General features: G+C 39.6%; 1 protein-coding gene across 4 annotated transcripts in view; it reads left to right on the top strand.

The window, feature by feature from the left end:
- The window catches only part of PARN (poly(A)-specific ribonuclease), a 272151-nt gene that overhangs the window by 52799 nt on the left and 192446 nt on the right, over positions 1-26906 (top strand). For all 4 annotated transcript variants that reach the window (XR_008373466.1, XR_008373465.1, XM_053557661.1 and 1 more), the window contains exons 20-22: positions 17054-17109; positions 18474-18560; positions 21438-21512. Coding sequence is in view for 2 of the 4 variants with exons in the window: in XM_053557661.1 (XP_053413636.1) it covers positions 17054-17109; positions 18474-18560; positions 21438-21512 (218 nt within the window). In the remaining 2 variants the exon portion in view is untranslated. The remainder of the gene's footprint in view (positions 1-17053; positions 17110-18473; positions 18561-21437; positions 21513-26906) is intronic.

Here is a 26906-nt window from a genome sequence, read left to right as displayed (position 1 = left end):
GGTGGCCAAAATAAAGCACACAGTGTTTTCTCCTTTTCTTCCATGGAAAGCAATCGTGTTGGCAACAAATTGTGTTTTTCTTATAGTATGCATGTGCTTGATATTTAACATTAGCGAGATTTTAAACTGAAGGATTAAAGTTTTCTTCCCAACATCAACTTGTTTTTGGTGACCAAAAAAAATTTTTCCTCGCCCTCTTACTGATAACAGAGCAACTCTTTATTTGCCACTTCCTGATGCAACTGCCATAACCACCCTGCAGCACGGGCTGCAAGGGCCTAGCAGACCCTAATGGAACCTACCTGCCCCTGTCCTTAACCTACTTAACTTCCCCCTGTCCTGCCCGTCCTGCCCTCCTACAGGGGCACGGCATAAATGAAGTCCACAGTAAGTCCTCCTCCATCTTCCTGGGACTTCCAACTTACTGAGAACACAGTTGGTACTGTGGGTAAGCACAACACCTCACTGGGTCAGTTTCCATTTGAATTTAGAAATGTGAAAGGCTTTTGATTGACTTCTGCAGCAGAATTGCTTCACTTTCAGTATCATGCCATGTCATGTGTGCAGATGGATCCCAGCTGTACTCCTTACCTGTGTAGTTGTGAGCAAGCTCCTTACCCTCTTTGTGCCTCAGCTTCCTCATCTGTAAATTGAGGAGGGTGAAAGGAGAGACTATATGTACGATGCACAATGCCTAGCACATCCTGGGCTTCAGACAGCTTGTCACTGCCTGGTGACAATTATGCTGAGGCAGCTTGCCTGACTGGATGCTGCAAACAGAAGGACTGTTTTCATAGAAGATCCTGTGTGGTCGTACCTTTTGCACTGTAGACACCCTTTAAGTAGGACTTTGTATTAAATTATGAGCCTTGGCAGAAGCAAGGGTGGAGATCAAAAACAAACAAAAACCTACTTATAAGACTGTGCGCTTGTAAGATTGGAATGCATCACCTTTTTGTGTATTTCTCTCTGAAGTATATGAAGAGTTCTTAGCCTTTGTGCTGTGTCCCATTTTCGTTGTAGACTTTTAGCGGAAGAGGAGGGCAAAGGAACAGCATCTACTAGATGACCGTTAGAAGATGTTTCTTTCATTTAAAAAAAAATGTCCTATTGGGGTATAAATACATATACCATACCGGTCACCCTTTTAGAGTTTATAATTCAATTATTAATTTTTAAAACATTGTGCTAAAATATATGTAACAAGATCTGCCTGGGTTTGTTTTTTTTTTTTAATTTTTTGTAGAGACAGGTGTCATGTTGCCCAGGCTGGACACAAACCTGTTAGTTTATTTTTCTTGGGGTGGGGGGAGGCAAGGTCCTGTTCTGGTGCCTGGTCACAGTGCAGTGGCATGGTGGCATCATCATAGCTTACTGTGATCTCAGACTCTGGGCTGGAGTGATTTTCCTGCCTTAGCATCCCAAGAAGCTGGGATACCACATCCAGCTAGTATTTGTATTTTTTTGTAGACATGGGGTCTTGCTTTTGCTTAGGCTGGCCTTGAACTCCTGGTCTCAAGTGATGCTCCTGCCTTGGCCTCCCAAACAGATGTGAGCCACTGCACCTAGCCTATTTATTTTTTTAATGCCCTGAATGTGCTAAGACCATTTTAATTATTTGTAAGGGGCAATTCAGTAAGATTAATTAGGTTCACAATGTTGTGTAACCATCACCACTGTTTATTTCCTGAACTTTTTATCATCCCAAACAGAAGCTCTGTAACCATCAAGCCATAACTCCTCATCTTTCCCCTCCCCTCAGCCCCTGGGGACCTCTAATCTGTCTGTCTCTGTGTATTTGTCCTTTTATGAGCTGTGTTTTGTTGTTGTTGTTGTTGTTTGTTTGTTTGTTTGAGCAACTCATTGTTTCAGTGAGATTTTTAAATCTATTAAAACTATTGATATTGAATCACCCGGAGCATTTTTCTTTTGTGATTGTATTGCTATCTATGTTTCATTCACTTCTTGGGCACACAAATGTTAAGATATTTAGGTTGTCTTGCTCAGCTAACTCAACTGAGGTAGCTTAGAAGTGAGATTGCAGGGGCCTGAGGGAAAGAGCAGAGGCCTCAGGGTGGGTCAGCTGGTTTAGAGGGTCCTTTCTAAAGCCAAGTTTCTACATTTGTGAAATGGAGGTAGTAAACCTTCACCTCGTTGGGCTACACTGTTAATAAGGCTGCTTAGTATAGAGTGTGGCATGTAGTATATGTGCAAAATTTAGTAACTGCTGTGACTTACACCACTGTGAACTTCAAGAAAATTGCATTAAACTAGTTTTTCATTTTGTTATAGGACAGTGATAGAGAAACAAAGTGGGCGGTGTGTACTTAGCTGAGTACCCTTGGGTGGCAGTCTCCTTGTTGACAGGAGCCAAACAGCATGAATACATGATACCAACAAAATCTTTTTTATAGAGAATGGAAACTCCTAAGAAAAACACTTTATAACTGTCTTTGTATCTTAATTTTAAAGGTCTTGCCGTGAAGTTGTGAATGAAAAGAAAATATCTGTCCTGTGTGCTAGTTGTACTCATGTGTATTGAGAATTTTGATGCTGGGGAGCTATGTGATTTTTGAAGCAGCAGAGTGGAGCAGAAGGCCTCTCCATTTATCTGTCTGTTCCATTCACATCCCTTTCCTCAGAATCCCCTGGTGATGCCAGAACTGAGGTCAAGGTGGGTAGGATGGGGCAGATTATTAGCAGTGGTGATTATGGGACCCTCCTTTCCTATGGGCTGGCTTTCTCAAGAACTTCATAGGATGACCAGATGGCGTGGAGCAAGGCTGTAATCCTAACACTTGGAAGGCCGAGGCGGGTAGATTGCCTGAGTTCACAGGTTCGAGACCAGCCTGAGCCAGAGTTGAGACCCTGTCTCTAAAAATAGCCGGGAGTTGTGGCAGGTGCCTGTAGTCCCAGCTTCTTGGGAGGCTGAGGCAAGAGAATCACTTAAGCCCAGGAGTTTGAGATTACTGTGAGCTGTGTCACCACAGCACTCTACCAAGGGTGACAAAGTGAGACTCTGTCTCAGAAAAAATTTTTCAAAGATGTTATCCTTTAATTTTATATTAGTAGTGCTTGAGTAAAGGAGTAACTCAAATTACTCCTCATAGCAGAGTGGAGCAATATGAAATACTCCTCATATTTTTTAAATATGCTGTCCGCTACCCCCTATCTTTTATGAAAAATGGATCTTGAACCTTGGATAGGGAGCATAACGCATCATAAACTGGCTAACTGTGGACTGGTGCTGTTCTGGATATTACTCTTTAGTCATAAAGAGCCTAGGAAGTAAGTATTTTAATAAAATGAAGTCAGTTTTCAATCTCCTCCAGATTGTGCTAATTTTGGAGACAGGTGCTGTGAAAGTAAAATCATAGCACTGCAGATGCTTAGAGTAAACTCCAAGCTTCCAAAAGGCTGGAAGCCAGTTTTTCTCCAGTTTACAAAATATATTTTTCTCTGATATTTTATCCTCACGTTCTTCAATCTAAGTCCCCTTTATCTTGCCTCATAGTCTTATTTATGTCATTTTTGATCCCTCATGATACTGTGGTTAAAAGGATCTCTAAGAATTGGTTTGGTTTGATTGCCCTGAAAGTTCTGTATTTTGAGAAAGAGTCTCACTCTGTTGCCCTGAGTAGGGTATCATAGTTCACAGCAACCTCAAACTGCTGGGTTTGAGCAATCCTCTTGCCTCTGCCTCACAAGTAATTGGGACTATAGGCTCCCACAATGCCCAGCTAATTTTTCCAATTTTAGTAGAGATGAGGTCTTGCTCTTGGTGAGGCTGGTCTTGAACTCCTGAGCTCAGGCAATCCACCTGCCTCGGCCTCTCAAAGTGCTAGGATTACAGATGTGAGCTACGGTGCCAGGCCTGTCTCCATTTTAAAACTAAGACATCTGCATGGGGCTCCAAGGGGAGCAGAGGCAGGGATAACCCTGACTGTCCTCACTGAGAGTGTGTTCTTCCTGCCTCCCTAAAAGGGACAGTGCATTTTTTTTTTTGTCAGTATCTTTGAAAGATTTCTTTTTCTCTCACTGTTTGGCCAGAGCAGTTATTCTAAAAGATGTTGACTTTGACCATTGGATTATGTGGGGCTCGTTTTCTCTGACACTTTGCAATCTGTTGTTTGACTGATTGCTTTTGTATAATGCTTAGTTTAACATTTTTACTTGATATAATTTGATACGGTTCATTTGATGGTGACTGTTTAAATGAGCTGCTGGTTTTCTTTTTGATTTCTTTTTTTGCCTTGTTTCTAGTGTTGTATCTGTTTAAGAAAGGATAGCAGTTGGATTAAAGACAAATGTTGGATAATGCTGTTTGTCAAAACAGCAAGCGGCTAGATTGAAAACTGTATCCCCCTACCTGAGTGAAATTAAAATAACTAATGCCACAGACACTCCTTTCTAGCCAGTGGTTACTCTTATTTTACACAGGAGCTTTACTAAGCAAAATAAATGAGCTTATTTTGTGAGAGATGTCTGCATGCTTCCTACCCAGGTTGATAAAATTAGTTTTTTATAGCACATAAATATGTATAATGATGAGCCCTTGCATACAAGGTTCTTCATTTATTGTTTGAGATTATATTAGTTGTATGATTTTTGTTTTTTTAAGACACAAGGTCTCTCTTTGTCACTCAGGTTGGAATGCAATGGCACAATCATAGCTCACTGCAGACCTGAACTCCTGGGCTCAAGGGACCCCCCCCTGCCTTAGTCTCCTAAGGTAGCTGGTACTACAAGCATGCACCACCAGGCCAGCTAATCTTTTTTTTTTTTTTGGTAGAAATGAAGTCTCACTGAGTTGCCCAGGTTTGCCTCATGTGATCCTCCTACCTTGATCACCCAAAAGGCTGAGATTACAGGTGTCAGCCACCATGCCCAGCACTAGTTATATAATTTTATAACCTTAAAGAAATACCAAAGCATCATGGCATGCACCTGTAATCCTAGCTACTCAGGAGGCCAAGGTGGGAAGATCACTTGAAGCCAGGAGTTCAAGTCCAGCCTGGACAACATAGAAACACCCCATCCCAATTTGAAAAAGAAAAAATGCCAAAGTTATTTTTAAAAGACATTAAACTACTGGTCACATGGTATGGGTAGCCTTCAGTGGACTGTCAGGCGAACCTGCAGTGGTGTGTCCACAGCTTCCTCCGTGGCGGGGCTTCTGGGCAGTGTGCCCTTCCCTGCACCGTGCCCCCTTCAGCACTGGCCATGACCTTTGCTAGCTCCTTACAGTGGCTGTCAGCCCATCTCGGATTTGCTTTCTTTGTCTACCATCAATTATGGTACTGAAAAGCCTGCTCCTTTGGGGGAAAACTTAGTTTCTTTTCATTTGTGAACACAACCAGTGATTTCCTATATAGATTTAAAATGCAGAATTCTAAAGAACATAATGATCTTTTCAGTTCCAAAGGTTTGAGCCTTCATATAGAGCATTCCTGAATCACCTTTAGGACAGTTTGCATGCATTTTTCAATTATCATTTTTTTCTTTGAGCATAGCTGCATAAAATGGGTTAATACCGTAATTGTTTTGCTATTCTTTTATAAATACCAGACAACTAGGGAATGGTTCATATAAGCCACAGTCCAAGGCAAGCTCTTACGTCTTCAAAGAATAGCCTTTGATCTTAGTGCACTTTTACTTCTTAGAGCAGCTTAGTATGTTGTGTGGTTTCCAGAACCTGTTGTCTGAGGCTTCTTGGTAAGGTTGGAGAATTTTGATAAGGCTGGAAGTGTCTGATTCTTTGTTCTCTGTTTTCAAGTGTTTGCCAGTCTTCATTGCTACAGTGGTAGCAAGCTTAATTTATGGCCAGTTCAAAGAAATAGGTTGGACTTTTGCTAATGAGCTGTCGAGAATAGTTTGAATAATTACTTATCTTCTTAAAAGTGAGAACTGCAAAGAATGGAAGAAAAAGTACCCAATGTACTCAGCCCTACTATTAGTTTATTAGCCACAAACTAATTTATGGCTTTCATATGAAAGCTATAACCCAGTTATAACCTAAGAATATGGGGAAGGGGGTAAGGGAAGGAAGGGAAGGGTGATTGGTGGGATTACACCTACAGTGCATCTTACAAGGGTACATGTGAAACTTACTAAATGTAGAATATAAATGTCTTAACACAATAACTAACAAAATGCCAGGAAGGCTGTGTTAACCAGTGTGATGAAAATATGTCAAATGGTATATAAAACCAATGTATGATTTAATAATAATTGTGTTTTTTTTAAAGTGAGAACCGCAGCTGTCAGCAGCGATTTCCCCCAAGTTATCACTTGCAGAGTGCCTAGTTGCTTGTCACAGTTTGAGCTCTTGGTGTCAGCCGGGTGGAAGGCTTCCATTATTGCCTCTTGGCTTTTCAGATAATCCTTGGTATTTTAATAATTTTGTCAAAATCATTTAATATAAACAAAATACAAATACAAATACTTTTTGGAGAATTTAGCACAAGTCATTATTATCTAGCTGATTGCGGAATCATCTTTAATGATAATTAACAACACAACATTGAACATACTGTTTTCCTGTTATCTCAATGATTTACCGTACAATGTTTCTGAGTTAGTAAGTCTTGCATGGGGCCCAGGAATTTGCATTTCTAGCAAGTTCCCAGGTGATGCTGATGTAGCTGGTGGGGAACCACATTTTGATAATGGCTTAAGGTTCAATGATCCTGAGTTGTATATTTGAAATGAAATTCTTCAGTGACTAGCAGCCTTAGTCTAGGACACAGTGACAGCCCTGGTCATGAAGAAGTCTGGAGGTTGGCTTTTTGTGAGTGCTGTACAGCAGGTAAGTGACCGATGGGATGGCTCTTTGGAGATAAAGGCATTGTGTAACCTATTCTGTGTAGCCTATTAAGAGACGAAACTGATGTTACCCAGTGTGCTGAGCAAAAGCCCCTGAACTATGCTGTGCTTTACCCTTGAATCTTTGCAGACTTGTTTAAAAGCCAGGATAACCAGCATTGCCACTAGTGTACTCTTAGAATGTTAAAAAAAAAAAAAAAAAGACAAATTCCACAAAGGGTAAAATTTGTTTTATGTCATCTAGAATGTGATTGAGTTACACAGTTTCTTAAGATAGAATTCTGGCATGAAATTGACCATTGTAGTAATAGGAATTTTAATTTTAATCTTCAATAGAGTTAATGTCAATCCTTAAGAGAATAAGTGGGAAAGTAGGATTTTATCAGAAAGCTTCAGAAGTGTGACAGGACTCCTGCATAGTCTTGAAGGTCTTGACTATATTACAGCCATCTCAAATTTTCACTTAAAATAGAAAGAATGTTTCGTGTAAGTGTTAGTCCAAGTGTCTTTTTGATATCTGCAGATGAAAGTCTTTCTGGGAGAGATTGTTCAATACAATTCATGGTGATAGAACGTCCTTTCATGTGTTTATCAGCAATTCTGCTTTCCTAGTGCATTTCCTTGTATGTTAAGATGAAAACTGTCAAGTTAGATGTTCCATGTTTGAAGTATTTTATCAAATCACTCCAGGGAGACAGTGCAGGCCCTTTGACAGTCCATTTGGGTGAGGTATGCACGCAGTGAAAATGTTTTAGTTTTACTTCAGAAGGGCAGGAATGTTACCAGAGCAGTGGTATCCAAATAGCGTGGCTATTGGAGAGTGGGAGGCCTTTGGGAGAGTTTACTTTGGTTCAGTTCAGCAGACTCTCAGCTACACTTTTAGAGGGAGTTTCACAATTGTGAAACTGGAGAGACCAGAGATGCAGTCTGCCAGGTCACACACAGGGCTGTTACCGTGTTCTTTTAGGGTTTGGGACTGTGCGGCCCTCTCTAAACCCCAGGTAGAGCTATAAAGGAAGAATGAGAAGTACTCAATAATTCATTTTAAAGAGTTTCTTTCTTTTCTTTTTTTTTTTGATACACAGTCTCGCTTTGTCACCCTTAGTAGCTGGCGTCACAGCTCACAACCTCAAACTCTTGGGCTCAAGTGATTCTCTTGCCTCAGCCTCCCAAGTAACTGGGACTACAGGTGCCCACCTCAACACCTGGTTAGTTTTTAGAGACAAGGTCTCACTGATCTTGAAGTCATGAGCTCAAGCAATCCACCCGCCTTGGCCTCCCAGAGAGCTAGGATTACAGGCGTGAGCCACTGCGCCCAGTCTGAAGGAGATTTCTGTTTAAGTACTATTTTTTTTTAATTTATTTATTTTTATTGTTAAATCATAGCTGTGTACATTAGTGCAATCAAGGGGTATAATGTGCGGGTTTCATATACAATCCGAAATATTCTTATCAAACTGTTCAACATAGCCTTCATGGCATTTTCTTAGTTACTGTATGTAGGCATTTGTGTTGTGCATTTAGTAAGTTTCGCCTGTACCCATTCTAAGATGCACCGTAGATGAGGCCCCATCCATTACCCTCCCTCCACCAATACCTCCCCCCTCCCTACCCCTTCCTTGGCCCTTTCCCCATAGTCTTGTGCTATAGTTGGGTTATACCCTTCGTGTGAAAGCTATAATTTAGCTTCATAGTAGAGCTGAGTACATTGGATACTTTTTCTTCCATTCCTGAGATACTTTGCTAAGAAGAATATGTTCCAGCTCCATCCTTGTAAACATGAAAGAGCTGAAGTCTCCATCTTTCTTTAAGGCTGCATAATATTCCATGGTATACATGTACCACAATTTGCTAGTCCATTCGTGGGTCGATGGACACTTGGGCTTCTCCCATGACTTAGCAATTATGAATTGGGCTGCAATAAACATTCTGGTACAAATATCTTTATTATATTGTGACTTTTGGTCTTCTGGGTATAAACCTACTAAAGGAATTATAGGATCGAATGGCAGATCTATTTTTAGGTCTCTAAGTATTCTCCAAACATCCTTCCAGAAGGAACATATTAGTGTGCATTCCCACCAGCAGTGTAGAAGTGTGCCCTTTCCTCCACATCCACGCCAACATCTCTGGTTTTGGGATTTTGTTATGTGGGCTACTCTTACTGGGGTTAGGTGATATCTCAAAGTAGTTTTGATTTGCATTTCTCTGATGATTAAGAATGATGAGCTTTTTTTCATGTGTTTGTAGATTGTGCGTCTGTCTTCTTTAGAAAAGTTTCTCTTCAAGTCCCTTGCCCACCCTGAGATGGGGTCACATGTTCTTTTCTTGCTAATATGTTTGAGTTCTCTGTGGATTCTGGTTATTAGACCTTTATCGGAGGTATAACCTGAAAATATTTTCTCCCATTCTGAGGGCTGTCTGCTTGTTTTACTTACAATGTTCTTGGCTGTGCAGAAGCTTTTTAGTTTGATCATGTCCCAGTAGTGTATTTTTGATACTGCTTCAATTGCCTGGGGAGTTCTCCTCATAAAATATTCACCCAGGCCGATTCCTTCAAGAGTTTTCCCTGCACTTTCTTCAAGTATTTTTATAGTTTCATGTCTTAAATTTAAATCTTTTATCCAGTGAGAGTCTATCTTAGTTCATGGTGAAAGGTGTGGGTCCAGTTTCAATCCCCTACAGTTTGCCAGCCAGTTTACCCAGCACCATTTGTTAAATAGGGAATCTTTCCCCACTGAATGTTTTTAATTGGCTTGTCAAAGATCAAATAACGGTAAGTAGCTGGATCTATCTCTTGGTTCTCTATTCTGTTCCAGACATCTACTTCTCTGCTTTTGTGCCAGTACCATGCCGTTTTGATCACTATCGATTTATAGTACAGTCTCATGTCTGGTAGCGTGATTCCTCCTGCTTTGTTTTTATTGCTCAGTAATGTTTTGGCTATTCAAGGTTTTTTCTGATTCCATATAAAATGAAGTATTATTTTTTCAAGATCTTTAAAATATGACAATGGAGCTTTAATAGGAATTGCATTAAAATTATATATTGCTTTGGGTAGTATGGACATTTTAACAATGTTGATTCTTCCCAGCCATGAGCATGGTATGTTTTTCCATCTGTTAACATCTTCAGCAATTTTTTTTCTTAAAGTTTCATAGTTCTCTTTGTAGAGATCTTTCACATCCTTTGTTAGGTATACTCCCAAATATTTCATCTTCTTTGGCACTACTGTGAAAGGAATAGAGTTCTTGACTTTTTTCAGCTTGGTTATTGTTGGTATATATAAAGGCTACAGATTTATGGGTGTTGATTTTGTAGCCTGATACATTGCTGTATTCCTTGATCACTTCTAAAAGTTTTGTAGTAGAATCCCTAGTGTTTTCCAGATATACAATCATATCATCTGCGAAGAGTGAAAGTTTGATCTCTTCTGACCCTATGTGGATACCCTTGATCACCTTTTCTTCCCTAATTGCAATGGCTCAAACTTCCATTACAATGTTAAAGAGCAATGGAGACAATGGGCAGCCTTGCCTGGTTCCTGATCTAAGTGGAAATGATTTCAATTTAACTCCATTCAATACGATATTGGCTGTGGGTTTGCTGTAGATGGCCTCTATTAGTTTAAGAAATGTCCCTTCTGTACCAATTTTCTTAGTGTTCTGATCATGAAGGGATGCTGGATATTATCAAAAGCTTTTCTGCATCAATTGAAAGAATCATATGGTCCTTATTTTTTAGTTTGTTTATGTGTTGAATTACATTTATATTTACGTATATTGAACCAGCCATGAGGCCCTGGGATAAATCCCACTTGGTCATGGTGTATAATTTTTTTGATGTGTTGTTGGATTCTGTTTGTTAGGATCTTATTGAGTATTTTTGAATCAATATTCATTAGTGATATTGGTCTATAATTTTCTTTTCTTGTTGGGTCTTTCCCTGGTTTGGGGATCATGGTGATGATCCCCAGGCAAAGCTTCATAGAATGTGTTGGGTAATGTTCCTTCTTTTTCTGTATTTTGGAAGAGGTTTAGTAGTATATGTACTAGTTCTTCTTTAAAGGATTGGTAGTATTCTGACGTAAAGCTATCTGGTCCTGGACTTTTCTTTTTAGGGAGATTTTGTATAGTTGATGCTATTTCAGAACTTGATATAGGCCGGTTCAACATTTCCACTTCGTTCTGGCTAAGTCTTGGTAGGTGGCGTACTTCCAGGTATTGGTCGATTTCTTTCAGATTTTCATATCTTAAGAGTAGAGTTTCTTGTAGTATTCGTTAAGGATTTTTTGAATTTCTGAGGGGTCTGTTGTTATTTCATCGTTACCATTTCTGATTGATGAAATTAGAGATTTTACTCTTTTTTTCCTGGTTAGTTTGGCCAAAGGTTTATCTATTTTATTGATCTTTTCCAAAAACCAACTTTTGGATTTATTGATCTGTTGTATGATTCTTTTGTTTTCAATTTCATTTAGTTCTGCTCTAATTTTGGTTATTTCTTTTCTTCTGCTGGGTTTGAGGTTGGAGTGTTCTTCCTTCTCCAGTTGCTTGAGATGCCCCATTAAGTTATTAACTTCCTCTCTTTCCGTTTTCTTGAGGAAGGCTTGCAGTGCTATAAATTTCCCTGTTATGACTGCCTTTGCAGTATCCCAGAGGTTTGGTAATTCGTGTCTTGATTGTTGTTTTGTTCCAAAAATTTGGTGATTTCCTTCTTAATCTCGTCTATAACCCATCTATCCTTCAGCATAAGGTTGTTTAGCTTCCATGTTTTTATATAGGTATGCAGGTTCCTGTTGTTATTGAGTTTAACTTTTATTCCATGATGGTCTGAGAAGATGCAAGGAATAATGTCTATATTTTTAAATTTGCTGAGATTAGATTTGCGGCCTAGGATGTGGTCGATTTTGGAGTATGTTCCGTGGGCTGATGAGAAGAATGTATATTCAGTTTTGTTGGGATGAAATGTTCTGTAGATGTCTGTTAAGTCCAGATGTTGAATGGTTGAGTTTAAATCTAAAATTCCTTTGCTTACCTTCTTTTTGGAGGATCTATCCAGCACTGCTAAAGGGGTGTTGAAATTTCCAACTACTATGGAAGTGGAGGAGATCTAGTTGCTCCTGTCTGTTAGAGGAGATCTAGTTGCTCATGTCTTATAAATTGAGGTGCGTTATGGTTGGGTGCATAAATGTTTATAATAGAGATCTCATCATTATTGAGTATTACCTTTAAGAAATATGAAGTGTCCATCCTTATCCTTAATTATTTTGGTTGGTTTAAAGCCTATCGCGTCTGCGAACAGGATTGCAACACCTGCTTTTTTCTGCTTTCCATTTGCCTGGAATATAGATGACCATCCCTTCACCTTGAGTCTATATTTGTCTTTTAATGTAAGATGCGATTCTTGCATGCAGCATATATCTGGCTTGAGTTTTTGTATCCAGTCAGCCAACCCGTGCCTCTTTAGAGGACAGTTTAAACCATTCACATTAATTGAGAATATTGATAAGCCTTTTGAGAGTCCAGTGGACATTTTTAATCCTTTTGTGACTGTGGAAGTTGGAATTTGATTAAAATTTTCTGGGTGAGTTTACTTTTGTGGTGGAGGATTACACTGGTCTTTATGGAGGATAGGTCTGAGAATATCCTTGAGAGCTGGTTTAGTTATGGCAAATTTCTTCAACATGTGAATGTCCTTGAAGTATTTAATTTCTCCATCATAAATGAAACTCAGTTTAGCTGGGTATAGGATCCTGGGTTGAAAGTTATTTTGTTTTAGGAGATTAAAAGTTGATGACCATCCTCTTCTAGCTTGAAAGGTTTCAGCAGAGAGATCTGCAGTTATTCTAATATTCTTCCCCTTGTAGGTGATGTTTTTCTTTTGTCTGGGAGCTTTCAGAATTTTCTCCTTCATATTAACTTTAGTGAAATTGATTATGATGTGTCTGGGGGATGTCTTATTCAGGTTGAGTCGTGCTGGAGTTCTGAAACTGTCTGCTATCTGCTATTTCAGAATCTTTTGGCATGTCTGGAAAGTTCTCCTTCATAATCTCATGGAGAAGAGCCTCTGTGCCTTGTGAAGCCACTTGTCGCTTTTGGGGATCCCTATAAGACGAATATTGGTTTTATTCGAATTATCTCAGAGCTTTCTAACAGAGTGATGTGTTTTTGCCCTCCTTTTCTCATCCTCTTTGAGAGTTTGGGAGAGTTCAAAAACTTTGTCTTCAGTGTCAGAAATCCTTTCTTGTGCATGGTCCATTCTGTTACTGAGGGATTCTACTGTGTTTCTCAGATCTTTGAGGGATGCAACTTCTTGTCTCAATGTGTCAAAATCTTTGGTCATTTGGTCTTTGAATTTGTTGAATTCCTGAGATATCTTTTGGGTTACTGCTTGGAGTTCTAATTCAATCTTATTTGCTATCCAGATTCTGAGTTTGATTTCTGACATCTCAGCTATTTATTTGTGCATTGGATCTTGTGCTGTGTCTGCCCAATTGATCCTTGGGGGAGTTGATCTACTCTGATTATTCATATTGCCAGAGTTTTTCTGTTGATTTCGCCTCATGATTGTTTTTCATCGTTTCCTCTGGCCGTCCAGAGAGTTGAGGAGGTGTCTCTCCAAGATTAGATCCCAGCGGGATCACTCTATTGTTGCTTGATCTTTGTAGGGAGTGACAGTGTGTAGTTCTTCTGGGGCTGCTCCCGCTAGGGAGTTCTCGTTGTGGAAGCAACTCTGGTGTGTTTCACACCCAGATCCAGCAACAGGGCGGGAGGTGGTGCCCATGGTTCTGGGAGTGCCTGGCGCCCAGTGAGTTTGGCAAAGAGAGGTCAATGTTCCGGCAGTCTCTGGCCAGGGGAAGGACTCTGCGCAGAGGCAGGGAGGGCTCCAGAGGGCACGCAGCTACCAGTATCCCTGGCCAGACGAGTGGGCTAGTGTGGAGACTGGGAGGACACAGAGTTTCATGGCTCCTACAGTTCCTGGTCAGGGCATGCGGAGGCCCGGTTGGTGCGGGTTTGCGGCACAGATCTTATGGAGGTCCGGGCAGCACCAAGCCTAGGAATTTGAGTTTGCTATGAGCTGTGACACCACGGCACTCTACCCAGGGCAACAGCCCGAGCCTCCAGTGTGCCGAAACTGTCTCACTCTGCCCCTAAGGGTTAAGGCTGTAAGGCAGCTCAGTCCCTGCCTTTGGGCTGCTCAGTCACTAGGTTACTAGGTCCCGCCCGATCCTTGCTCTGGGACACTGTGGGCAGAGCTTGCTGGGGCAGTTCTCTCACACAATGGCTCCCTGCAGCCCAGCTCAGTGGCTCTGTCTGGGGCCCCAGACAATGCCCAAAGTTCTCCGCACTCCTGCTCAAGCTCTTCCCAAGGCAGTTCAACTGAGTGCCAAGTCCAAAAACACTGAAACAGTTTACAGGTAAGGCCTTTCCGGTTTGCAGTCTCACTGCTGCTTGTACTTACAGTTGCCGGCGTGATTAGGTCGATCGAACACACGCAACCACTTGCCAGTTTTCCACTGTTTTTGTCCTCCCTTGGGGTCCTGAAGTCTTTTGCTGACTCCCTGTATCCTCAAAGGGATGATTATAGGCAGATCCCACCAGCCAGAGACGTCTGGAGTCTTATCTCCCCAGACTCACCGTGCCCAGTTGCAGAGAAGCTGTTACTTGGCGGCCATCTTTAATCTCTCTTTGTTAAGTACTATTAAGTAAGCAAACAAGATAGCCTAGGGTTGGCTAAATTAAGAAAGAAAAAATATGGGTGGGGAGTACTTTAGCTGAAAATGAACTTCTACTTATTTTAATCAGAGATAATACTTAGAATCAAATGAAATATTAGGGAATGAATAGCCTATACATTGCTTGACCAAAGATATTTTTCCAAAAAAGTTTTAAAATATCTACATGGTAAGAGAAATTGGAAAAGCCTCCTTTTTCAAGTATAATCTTGTATTTATAGGACAATAGGTTTTTTTAATTTGTTACCAAGGTTTCATGACTCTATAAATAAAGTAAAACAAAATTTTAGAAGAAATAAAGTAATTGTAGATTCAGGGTTGTGGTTTTATTTATTATATCCCTGTCCCCAACAGTCAGCTAAGATAGTGCACAGGACATGCAGGGTTAATTCAAATGGCATTTTCAGCTGGGTTTTTCTGAGAAAGTCTCTAGTTTTTTCTCCTGGGCTCCTCAGGCCTGGTAGCCTTTAAAGCAGTAGTTCTCAACCTGTGGTTTGCAACCCCTTTGTAACAATGAAAATACATCACAGCATTAGGAGGGTTGAGAACCAGTGCTTTAAAAAATGATAGTAAAAGGAATTTTGGAAAGCAAAGCTCAGAGTCCCCCAAAGTGTTTGTTTTTTCTTTTTTGCTGGGAGGAGGTACTGGAGTTACTTTTTATTATTGGTTTAATCACATAAATATTTTATGAAGATACAATCATAGCATAAAATTTTATGCTTTTTTTAAAACTTAAGGTTGTATCACAAGTTATTCATGTTTTGACGTTTTCATAGTTATTTTGATGTTTGATATTATGTTGAATCTTTGAGCTATAATTTACTGAGCCCCACGTCATTGAATCTCGAGGTTGATTCTGATAATGGGCATATTTGACAGCACAGCAGTGAGCATGCTGTTGATTAGCTTGGGTTCTTCTCTTAAAGTTAGTGTGAAATTTTAAATTATTTTTATGATGCTTGTTCTGATTTACTAACTTTTAAGGTATTTTTTTTTATTAGACTTTTTTGGGTCTTTTTTTTCTTTTTCTTGTTTTTTTTTCAGTTTTGGCTAGGGCTGGGCTTGAACCTGCCACCCCCGGTATATGAGGCCGGTGCCCTCTTCCTTGAGCCACAGGCACCACCCTAATTTGGTTTTTTTAAGTTTACTAAATGAAGAATTGAAAATTATATGCAACATGACAGTATTGAGCTTTCTAACCCAGGAATAACTTTCTCGGTTCTGGTGGTCGGTAGTAATGCTGACTGGAGAACCTATTATGCTGGGCGATTGATATATACCGTTTGTTGTCTTCTGGCATTGCAGGTAGTATTGATGAAATTGGGTAAAGTAACTAACAGAATCAGAATAGTAAACTTGATCCTAAATTAGTGAACTAAAGGTAAATTTGGTTTCTTAACTATAGTTTTGGTTTATTAAATTGTAGGCCAGACAACAAATTTTCAAACCACAGAGTACCCTGACTTTGTTTTTTCTGACATTAACAATAGAAGAGTGTTTTCGATGCTGATGGTTCCATTTGTAAACTAGCTCATGCCCTGCTTGGCTTTTGAATGCCTGGTAATAATGTGCCTTAATTGCAGGTCAGTGAAGCCAAACTAATTGCTTTTTGGGCACTTGGATTGCCTTTTTTAATTTGCTGGATAATGTGGTCTCTACCAGAAATGCACAATACATTGTTATCTAAGTAAAAGTCATGAAAATCATCTTACAGACAGCAAAATGCCTCATATTTTGTACATAATCTTGCCAAATAAAAGAAAATTGAATGGCATTACAGAGAGTTGTAATTTACAAGCGATCTTTTAAAAGTGTCTTTGTATCCATTTGGGAAGATACACATAAAATGACTGCTATGGTTTATATTAGTGTGATAGTTTTGTTTTTGTTTTGTTTTTATTTTTACCAAGGATTATTTTGCTTTGTGTATTTAGTATGTTTTAAATGATAATAATGATACAGGCTTTTGAGATAGTCACTTATTTCAGATTGTGTAGTTCACCCAAAGAGAATAGCATTCATCTGGCAACTCGTGTTTTATTAAAAAGAAGAAACCTACTCTGTCATCCTCAGCTCACTAACACTAGTCATAAGAGTTACCTTTGTAATTTGTGGGAACACTTGTTCATAGTTTGGTAAAATAGTTAATATTTGTTTTCTTTCAGGTTCCTTGAACTAACTTAACAAGGTAGCTCTGCACAGGACTTTATCTTTTTATTCTTTGACTATTAATTTCATTCATTTAGCTAATATTTATTGAGCGGGAACTAGGTGCCAGGACTGTTGTAGGTGCTGGGTTACCAGTTTTGTTTTCTTTTTCCTACTTATGATAAATATTTGGCCCAAGAGAAAAATCTCTAGAACGAATTTCAGAGCTTTAGAAATGATTTTAGACATAGACTAATATACTTAAGGCACTTCTACTAAAAAATTTAATAAATGCCTATCTAGGCCTTTTTAAAGTAAATAGCCCATTAGTTTTTCTTTTTGTAGGTTATTTCTTATGAGACTCATGGATATCCCCTATCTAAACTTGGAAGGACCAGACTGTAAGTAAATTTTTATTTTCTTATTGCATCTGTACATTTAAGTGTGTGATATAGAAAGAATAACTGGAAAACTATTACTAACAAAAGAGCCCTTTTACTTAAAAAAGGGCAGTGATTTTATGGCTATTACGAGGACTGTGCTTAAGTTAATGGGACCTTTTGGGCTTCATTAGTCACCTCTGTGAATATATTTTTTCAGTTTATGTATTGATTGAATTGGCGCCTGTGGCTCAGTGAGTAGGGCGCCGGCCCCATATGCCGAGGGTGGCGGGTTCAGACCCAGCCCCGGCCAAACTGCAACAGAAAAATAGCCAGGCGTTGTGGCGGGCGCCTGTAGTCTCAGCTGCTCGGGAGGCTGAGGCAAGAGAATCGCGTAAACCCAAGAGTTAGAGGTTGCTGTGAGCCGTGTGATGCCACGGCACTCTACCCGAGGGCGGTACAGTGAGACTCTGTCTCTACAAAAAAAAAAAAAAATCTTCTCTTTATCATTTCATTTTCACTCAGAGCTCTAATTTCATTATTTCCAATAAATATTTATAATAGATTTTAAGGTATATTAGGTGTAAATAACTTAATTTCTATTTTCCAATTGCTTGAGTATGTACATATTTAAATTTAGTAGATTGATTTTCTTTTCTCTCTCTCTCTCTCTTTTTTTTTGTTTTTCTGTTTTAAAAATCTTGAAAGGCCAGTCTATTTGGGAGGTAGTTGCTTCTTTTTTTCTTCTGTCCTTGATTTATTTACCTTAAAACATGGAATTGGTATGTAGAGATAGGTGAATTGTACTTGGTGATAATTGTTGCAGTGATAATTTGAGGACATACTTTTGGCTTACCCTCTGTATTAGACTTATATTTTAGTCTGTCATTCTCACAATTATTCTGAAAGCTAAATATTGCCATTCCCAATAAATAGCCCAGAGTGGTTAGTGGTTAGGTCTCTTGCTTAGAGTTGCATAGTTAACTGGTGGGTGTGATATTAAGAACATAAGATTGTGACTCAAGAGTGCCTCTGCTTAAAAACAATTAGTCTATTTGGAAAGTGCCTTAAAAAGAAAAAACTTATAGAAAGATTAAAAGGAGAAAGTTAAATATTTAGTGAAACTTATTGCATAGAGTCCTTCCCCTGCCCCCCTTTTAAATAATTTGCACAGGAATTTCAGGAGAAGACATGTTTGTGCATAGAATTGCTAGGGTTCAAATTGTTGTGAGTTCCTTAAAGTATCGGAACCTAACGTCTAGATTACCATAATTCTATTAATCCTAAGAAGTTCAGGAGTTGTATATTATAGTGTCATCCGAGAATCACTGGTATACCTGATCACTTTTCAACTATCAACATCACATCAAAAATTTGTCTTGTAGTGCAACCTAAACGTGACCACGTTCTCCATGTGACATTCCCCAAAGAATGGAAAGCCAGCAACCTTTACCGACTTTTCAGTGCCTTTGGTAAGTAAATCACAAGTACAGATTCCTTCTCAGGATTTTGATATTCTTTCGATGTAGATGGTCAAAGGTAGATAGCTTCAGCTTGGGCAAAAAAGAATGCTGATATTCAAGGTCTTAATTTCACTCATGGAATTTATTTTGGTTTAGGATTCTATCTTTGCTCTAATACTATCTGACAAACTTTTAGTAGCATCTTGCAATGAAATGCTATTAATTCATAGAAAGCAAAATACCGTTACTATGACTGCCCTAACTGCTGGTCAGGGAGAACAGCCTAGGCTGAGGGTAAGTCATTTTTAAGATTAAATTTAGAGAAAATGTCTGTTTCATGAAGACAGGTGGTCTTTGCCTGAGATAGAAGAATCAAAGCAACAAATAGATGTTTGAGCAGATCAGGATTTGTTATCCAGATGAGGTCAGGCAGTTCTCTTTCCTTTTCATCAGGGCACATGCTTAGGTTAATTTGAGCAGTCTTCTGATGAGGGGCTTTTAAAGACCACTCTGCTTGGGTAGCCTGTAGCAGTCCCCTCTTTATTTGAACAAATGAAATATTTAATTGTTTTTGGAGATTCTTGGATTCAGTGAAGGCAACAAAAACCTAAATGTCCAATAGTAAGAATATTTAGTAAATGTTGATATATCTCAAGGGACAGTATGTAGCCATTTTAAAAGTATTTTAAGAATTTATTAAGACATGGTGTTTATATTTTAACATTTGAAGAAAAAAGCAGATATAAAGTAGGCTTCCTATATAACACTATTTTTAAAGGATTATGGAGATTAGGTTGAAAGAAAGTATCATGACAGAAAGTATTTGAATGTTGTAAATAGGATTAATTTTTTTCTTTATGCTTTTTTCTATTTTCTAAAATAAGCATGTTTTACCTTTTGTAAGTTTACTTTACAGCTTTTTTAGAAAAATATGCAAAAGGTATATTTCTGGAAATTTTTCCTAACCTTTCTGAAATTCTAGTCTTGCTTTTCAATTTGAATGAAGATTTAGAAATACAATTGAATGTCAAGGCTTATTTCATTTGAAAGCTTTTGTTATTTCTTGTTGAGTTCTATCCCTACATAGTCAAACTTACTGGCTAAATTAAGTAAAATTCTTTGAGTAGAATTTTTTTTTCAGTTTAATTTTAAAAATTAGCTGAATACCATGGGCAAATACCCGCTCTTTATCTTTATTTCATCATAAGAGGTGACAATGATGATATTATTTTATTAGCATATTATAAGGATTGAGCTAGTCCATGGAAGGCATTTAGTATGTGGTTCACAATAACTACTCAGTAAATGCTAGCTAGTATTTATTTAAAGGTAACACCTATAACTGAGCATTGTGGTGGGCATCTCTAGTCCCAGATACTTGGGAGACGGAGGCAAGAGGATCGCTTATAAACCCAAGAGTTTGAGGTTGCTGTGAGTTCTAACACTGGCACTCTACCAAGGGCAACAAAGTGAGACTCTGTCTCAAAAAATAAAAGGTAACACATGCACTTAGGACTACATGTAATTGGGAAGGTTAGTATGGTGCCTTACTGTGTGGCTGAAATCAGAAAGTGTTCTTTTTTCCTTTGTTAGTAAAACAAAGTAATTTTCAAAAATTTCCAGCCCTTTAGTAGGAATAAAAACTTTTTTATTGCTAAATTCTGATGTTGATTTTGCCTATTTTGTAAAATCTAGTGTTTTGTACTTGTTTGAGAAGCGTGGTAGCAGAATATTTAGATCTCTGCTTTTCCCTTTGGTTTCCTTCAACTTCCTACCTCTCATCATCATCTGCCTCCTCCTAAGTGGGCTCTGCCTTTCCATTGTTTGTGTTTAGTCTTTATTGAGTAGTTCCCCTCTGTATGGGAACATCATCTGTTTCACTCCTTGCTTTTCTGTTTTTCTTCCCTCTGTAAGTGTGTTTTGTTTTTTTCCTCTGGCTTCTTTTCTTTGTCTCCCACAATGTCCTGCTACCTTGTTCTCTTTACCTGGCTTTGATGCCAATACTGAATTTTTCTTAATGCTGTTTATATTTATTGACTCATGTCCCCCATTTTTAATTTTTAAAATTGGTGTCTCTAAAAATAAATTGTTGTGGTTTTTTTTCCCTTTTTGGAGTCAGAGTCTCATTCTATTGCCCAGGCTGGAGTGTAGTGGTGCAATCATAGCTCACTGCTACCTTGAACTCCTTCACTTGAGTGATTCTTCCGTCTCAGCCTTTTGAGTAGCTGGGTAAGGTGTGCACCACTATGCCAGGCTTTTTTTTTTTTTGCAGTTTTTGGCCGGGGCCAGGTTTGAACCTGCCACCTCCGGTATATGGGGCCAGCACCCTACTCCTTGAGCCAAAGGCACCGCCTTATACCAGGCTATTTTTAAATTTTTTTTTTTTTTTTTTTGCAAAGGCAAGAAGATCTCTCTTGAAATCCTGGCCTCAAGCAATCCTCCTGTACAGCCTCCCTAAGGGTTGGGATTATAAGCGTGAGCCATCATGCACTACCCTATTTGTAGTTTTGAACCCATGTGATCTCTGATTTTTGTTGGTGATCTTGATAAGTGAAAAAAGTATCCAACCCTGGTATAAAATTAGATTGAACATGGTGTGGCCCAGGATTTTATTTGGAAGGTTCTTTCTGTTGTGTTTAAACAAACTTCTGACAGCTTCTTTTTCCCCCTGGTTTGTGCCCTCTCTTAAAGTTTAACCTGAATGAGTATTGTAGTAAGATTTAAGTTTTAAGCAGGTTAAATCCGTGTAGTGTTGATCCAATTTTAAAGCAACTCCTCTCCCTTTAAATTATAGCACACATTCAAATGTGTGAGATATACAAATTAAATCCTAGTAGCTCTCTAAAGGGTCAGATATGCACTTTTACTTTAATTTCTATATTTCAGGTAACATTCAGATATCCTGGATTGATGACACATCAGCATTTGTCTCTCTCAGCCAGCCAGAACAAGTACAGATTGGTAAGCATTTTGGACATCTGTTTTGAATATTAGTAAAGTGGGAGCTTGCCCTCCCACGTATCCCCCTCACTTTAAAAGCTGTGAGTTCAGTCAACTTGTACACAAGCATTGCTGCCCATTTTTTTTTTTGTTTTTTTTTTTTAGCTTATCTCCAAAATAAAGGAAATAAGTAGTATCATGTATAGATGAGAAAATGAGACCAGTCTTTTGATGGGTTAGGCATAGTGCATGGTGTATTTTTTCACTAAACCTCTGTTCTGTTCCTTCTACATTGCACTTTTTCTAAACTGAGATGCAAATTTACTTTGATAAGTAGAAGTACCTACAGTAAATGGAGAGGAGTAGGGAACACCAAAAAGTGATACCTATGTTGACCTGTTCATCTCTATACTTTTACCATTTACTTATAAACGTTTGTGATTTATTTACTCCATTAAAGTTACATCATATTATTTTATAAACAAATAAACTGAATATTTTATTTGCTTTTAAAATAGGATTCTAAAAAGTGGAGCAACAAATCTCTTGTACCCTGAATAATTTTAATACTAACCATCACTAAACATTCTACAGTATTTTCCTAAGTTGAAAAGAAATTGGATTAAAATGTTGAAAATATGTATTGTTAAGCTATGTATCCAATGGTGTTTAATGGGAAAGGTGTGGAAAAAAGTCTAATTTTTTTTATTTAACAAAGTGCCACACACTAAAACTATATGATCCTGATAATGTAATCATTGAGTAATTATATACGAAAATTTCTTAAAACATACAAATTCATATCAGAATATTTTGGTATTTTTAATTATCTGAGCATGGCAGGAATACCAGTGGGCCATGCTATAGAGAGTAAAAGGTTAATTGTACTCTATACAATCTATGGTTTTATGACCCTGGCAGGTTATTTAAACTCAATAAGCTCCTGCTATTCCTTGTAAACTGAGAATACTAGTATAGACTTGTTAGTGTGATTGAGAGGATTACTGCAGATTGTGCATATAAACCTTTGCATAGCTTTTAGCTTTTATTATGGTTATTTAAAGAGCTAAAAATAACTTTTAAATGAGGGGCAGGAGCCCTGAGGTTGAGATTGTAGTGAGGCTTCAGTGTGGCTAAAAGAAAATTAATCCTAAAACTCACAACCCTCAGTTTCATTCCATCTCTTCTGTTCAGGGTCCACTTTTTAGCTCCCTCATTGGTCACGTTTGGCTGACATTAAAGTCACGCACTGGGATGGAGGGAGATGCACAGACTGACATGGGAACTAACTTTAGCTCTAGCACTTGCCAGCCATGTGTCTTTGAGAACATTATGTAAATCCTCTAAGCTACAGGTTCCTGGTTTTGAGAGGGAGATGATAGTAGTTACTTTGCAAGATTGTCATGAGGATGAAATGAGGTCATGTATATTAAGTTTCCAGCAAAGAGCCTGGCACTTCACAATCAGTGCTTGACAAATGGTAGGTAATTATTAAAATACTTACTTGGCCTCCCTTGCTGTGAACAATGAAAATGAGAGTGTGGGCCAGGAACAGTGGCTCACGTCTATAATCCTAGCACGTGGGAAGGCCAAGGCAGGAGGAGCACTTGAGGCCAGGAGTTTGAGACCCCCATCTCTACTGCCAAAAAATAAAAGAAAAATGAGAGTGGGTAAAAGTGTTTTGGAGTTTGTAAAACAATAATTAGTAGTCTTTATTTCAAAATGCAAGCTTAATTTCTTGTTTCTGTATGTGGGATGTCAGAGATTGTTGCGGTGTTCCTTTTACTCCATATCTCTTGTAAAATAATGAATGCTCTCTTACTTACAACTGGAAGATCCTTCAAACAGTAGCTTTAAAACATTTTACTCAGTGATAACTGAAATCGGGACTTTTTCAGAATCATATGTAGCCCCAGAAGCACTCTGTTGTATTTGTCCGTTTGCTCCTTGGAGCTACCTCCTTGAAGGCAGTGGCAGTGTTGGGTTTATCTTGTTCTCCACTGACTCCTCTCTCATGCCCAGCACACACCGTGACATGAAGAAATAAATGTGTGTTCTGACGGGGAATATGGGAAATGAACCAAGGTGAAATGATGATCTTTTACTTTTTTTCCTTCCAGGTTAAGAAATAGATGACTGTTGTCTTTCCTTTGCTAGTAAAGTTTAACTTTCCACCACTCTTTCCTTACATGAAAGGCAACTCTTAACAAAACACCTGGCAATTTGAAAATGCAGTGCCTCTGACCATAGTTTCCTTTGCCAGAAGCCATCCTCTACTATGCTCCCCTCCCTCCATAACCTGGCTCTGCCACCTTCCTGCCTCATTGCAGCTGGAAGGAGAGTTTCATGGATGTGTTCTCTGGCTCCCTTTGTAGACGAATGGGCCCCGGTCTCTGTGCTTGCATAGGATCCTTTACACTTTGTTTCTTTGCTTTCACAGATAGACTATGTATGCTTTGATAGTAGGGGCCGTGTCTCTTGTTCACCATTGTGTTTTTAGTAGAGTAGTAGTGTCTGATATCAGTAAGTAAAAGTTGAATGTTTATCAAATAAATTATATTCATAATGTTATGACTTACAGATGCCTTTTTGCATATGATGGATGGATCTAATATTCTGATCTTTGATGTGATTTCTAAAATTATTCAGATATTCTGGAAGACAATGGGAAGGTTTTTTATAGTAGTAAATTTAATGATGAAAGGGACCAGGGTATCTGATGTGCTGCAAATCCTATTAATGTTATCTTAAACAAATTATTTACTCATTTCAGCAGAAACAGGGCCTGTTAGATCAATAATGTAACGCTGAAAAAATCATTAAATCCCTGTTTATATAGCAGCTCATAATGGCTTCTTTGGCTCTGTTACAAACTATCTACATGTAAGGAGTTGCTTTCTAACTGACACCTGTTTCTCTTTTAGCAATACTAATTGAAAGCAGGATTTTCAAGGTCTTAATATGAAAGTTCTATTTCTATAGGAAATCTTATAGTAATTATTAAAATCCTTCTGGCTGGGCATGATGGCTTATGCCTGAAATCCTAGCAATTTGAGAGGCCAAAGCAGGAGGATTGCTTGAGCCCAGGAGTTCAAGACCAGCCTGGGCAATCTTGAGACCTCCATCACTACAAAAAAATAAAAAAAAATTTAATTAGCTGGGCATGTTGGTATGTGCCTGTAGTCCCAGCTCCTTGGGAGGCTGAGTCAGGAGAATCGCTTGAGTGAGGAGTTAGAGTCGGAGTCTGCTGTGAGCTATGATCACCCCACTGTACTCTAGCTAAGCAACAGAATGAAACTATATCTTAAAAACAACAACAAAACCCTTCTACTAAATGCTGTTTGGTTTGATTTCTGCTGCATTTTGTTTGTTGCTGCTGTGAAGACAGGGGTCATGGGTCACTTTACAGTGTTCAGATGACCTGCATAAGCCACACATTCAGCATTTTTTCCCTCTGGCTCTTCAGATGAGCCAGTACATGGCCAGGGTGGTACTTCATCCCATGGAGGAGGCCACTTATTCTCACCATTTAAGAATTTTTCTCAAAGCGGTCAAGTAAGAAATCATCTTGGATGGTCAGACCTGAAAACCTGGTGGGCCCTATAGTCCCAGCTGCTGGGGAGGCTGACGCAGGAGGATCTCTGAGGCCGACCTCAAGGTACTCTATCCTGGGGCAACAGAGTGAGACTCCATCTAAAAAAGAAAATTGTATTAAATAAGCTTATTTTGGGAAGGAAGCCATATGATTGTTAGGCTGTAAGTACTGGATTCTAAAAATAATGTACAGTTGTTTCTTGCTATCCATTGTAGATTGATTCCAGGATCCCCTGTAGATATAAAAATCCATTTACCAGCTTAGTCTACTGTGAAAAAAATTTAAAAATCTAAGAATGTTCCTGTCCATGATATGAAATAATATAGTATTTTCAATAACCTGTATGCATCCTCTCATATATTTAAAAAAATATCTAAATTGGGGAAGAGGCAAGATGACCAACTGAAGCCAGCTTTCATCAGAGGCTCCCATTCAGAGGGAGAAATAATGGCCAGAAACAACCCAATGAAGCGGAAGATCGGGAGCTGAGGTGAGAAATAGTATCAATAGGTCCGCATCACCCTTGCTGAGGCAAGCTGGGACTCCAAGGAAACAAATTTCAGGTACAAAACCCATCCAAAAGAGGATGGGAATCCTTCCCCTCAGCCCCTTTTGAGAGCAGCTTGAGGCAAGTAGAGAACAGAGGACCTTTTGTTTCACCAAAGGAGAGAGAACAACTGAGGGCCAGGACTCCTTCCATAGAGAGATTCTGCTGCAAGCCCAGGCAGTCTCTTGCCTGGGCCAAAAGTTGATCTAATATTCTCCCTAACTTTCTGAATCCCAATCCACCCCTCCCCCCTCTCCTGGTGATCTAGAAGACTACCCCGTGCAAAATCCAGAGTGTTCGCAGATTTTTGTTAGGGCGGGGCATCTCATGAGCTGTGGGGCAATTGCACTGAAACTATAACTTTAATAGAGGCGAGGAGTCACAATGGGAGAGACTTGCCCTGTATTGGAAAGAGCATAGCGGGACCCGGGACACTGACCACCTGGACCAAGTGGGCGCTGCCAGAACCTGCTTCTGCAACCTGCAGAGCATTGCCCACTGGCTCTCCATACCCCTGTGGCTGGCGACCCTCACTGGGCAGCTCGGCTCCTTGCCCAGCTCCTGCAACCATGGCCTGTGGGGCCCAGGGACAGCAACTCTGCCCTCTGGCTCCCCACCCATCTCCTGCAGCTGGCAGCTGGTGACTGCACCCTCCAGCTCCCCACCCATCTCCTGTGACCTACACACAGCAGTACCCCAGACTGGCAGCACTACCCCCAACAGTAGCAGCACCACCCCTGACAGTAGTGGCGGCTCCACGGTCCCTCCCACTGGGGTCAAATTTGGGAGAGAAACTTCCCCAATCCTGTGGAGTGGGGGGAACCTGACCTGACCTGCAGGGGTTCCAGAGGTAGAGTGTGGCCAAGGCAGAGGTGTGGTCTCTGAGGGAGAGAAACACTCCTCCACCGTAACCCCTGGCTGGGCACAGACACAGGTGGAACGCTTCCCAGTTTCCAATGATCACCAGAGGGAATCAGGCCTGAACTAGTCCTGCCTACAGGTCTCACGGTGAGATGGCCCGGTTGGGGAGGCGTTGTCTCTTTTTTGACTTAGGTGCAAATCCCTGGTGTACTTGAGTATTAGAGAGAGCTGGGCTGCGGCCCTGCAGGGGTAACCAGTGACTGAGGATGATAATGATGCAAAGTGGAAAAAGAGGCCCAGCTCCCCTGCAATAATTGTTTTGCTCGGTGGGCCTTTCTTACTCCTCAGACCACCAGAACGAGTTACACTTGAGCTTCCAGTGGATCCCTGCTGTCCAGTTGCTGGAGACCTT

The sequence above is a fragment of the Nycticebus coucang genome, chromosome 12, assembly GCF_027406575.1.
Source record: "Nycticebus coucang isolate mNycCou1 chromosome 12, mNycCou1.pri, whole genome shotgun sequence".
In the NCBI taxonomy this organism is placed as follows: Eukaryota; Metazoa; Chordata; class Mammalia; order Primates; family Lorisidae; genus Nycticebus; species Nycticebus coucang.
The sequence above is the reverse complement of the archived record's forward strand: the minus strand, read 5'-3'. Positions and strand labels throughout refer to the sequence as shown.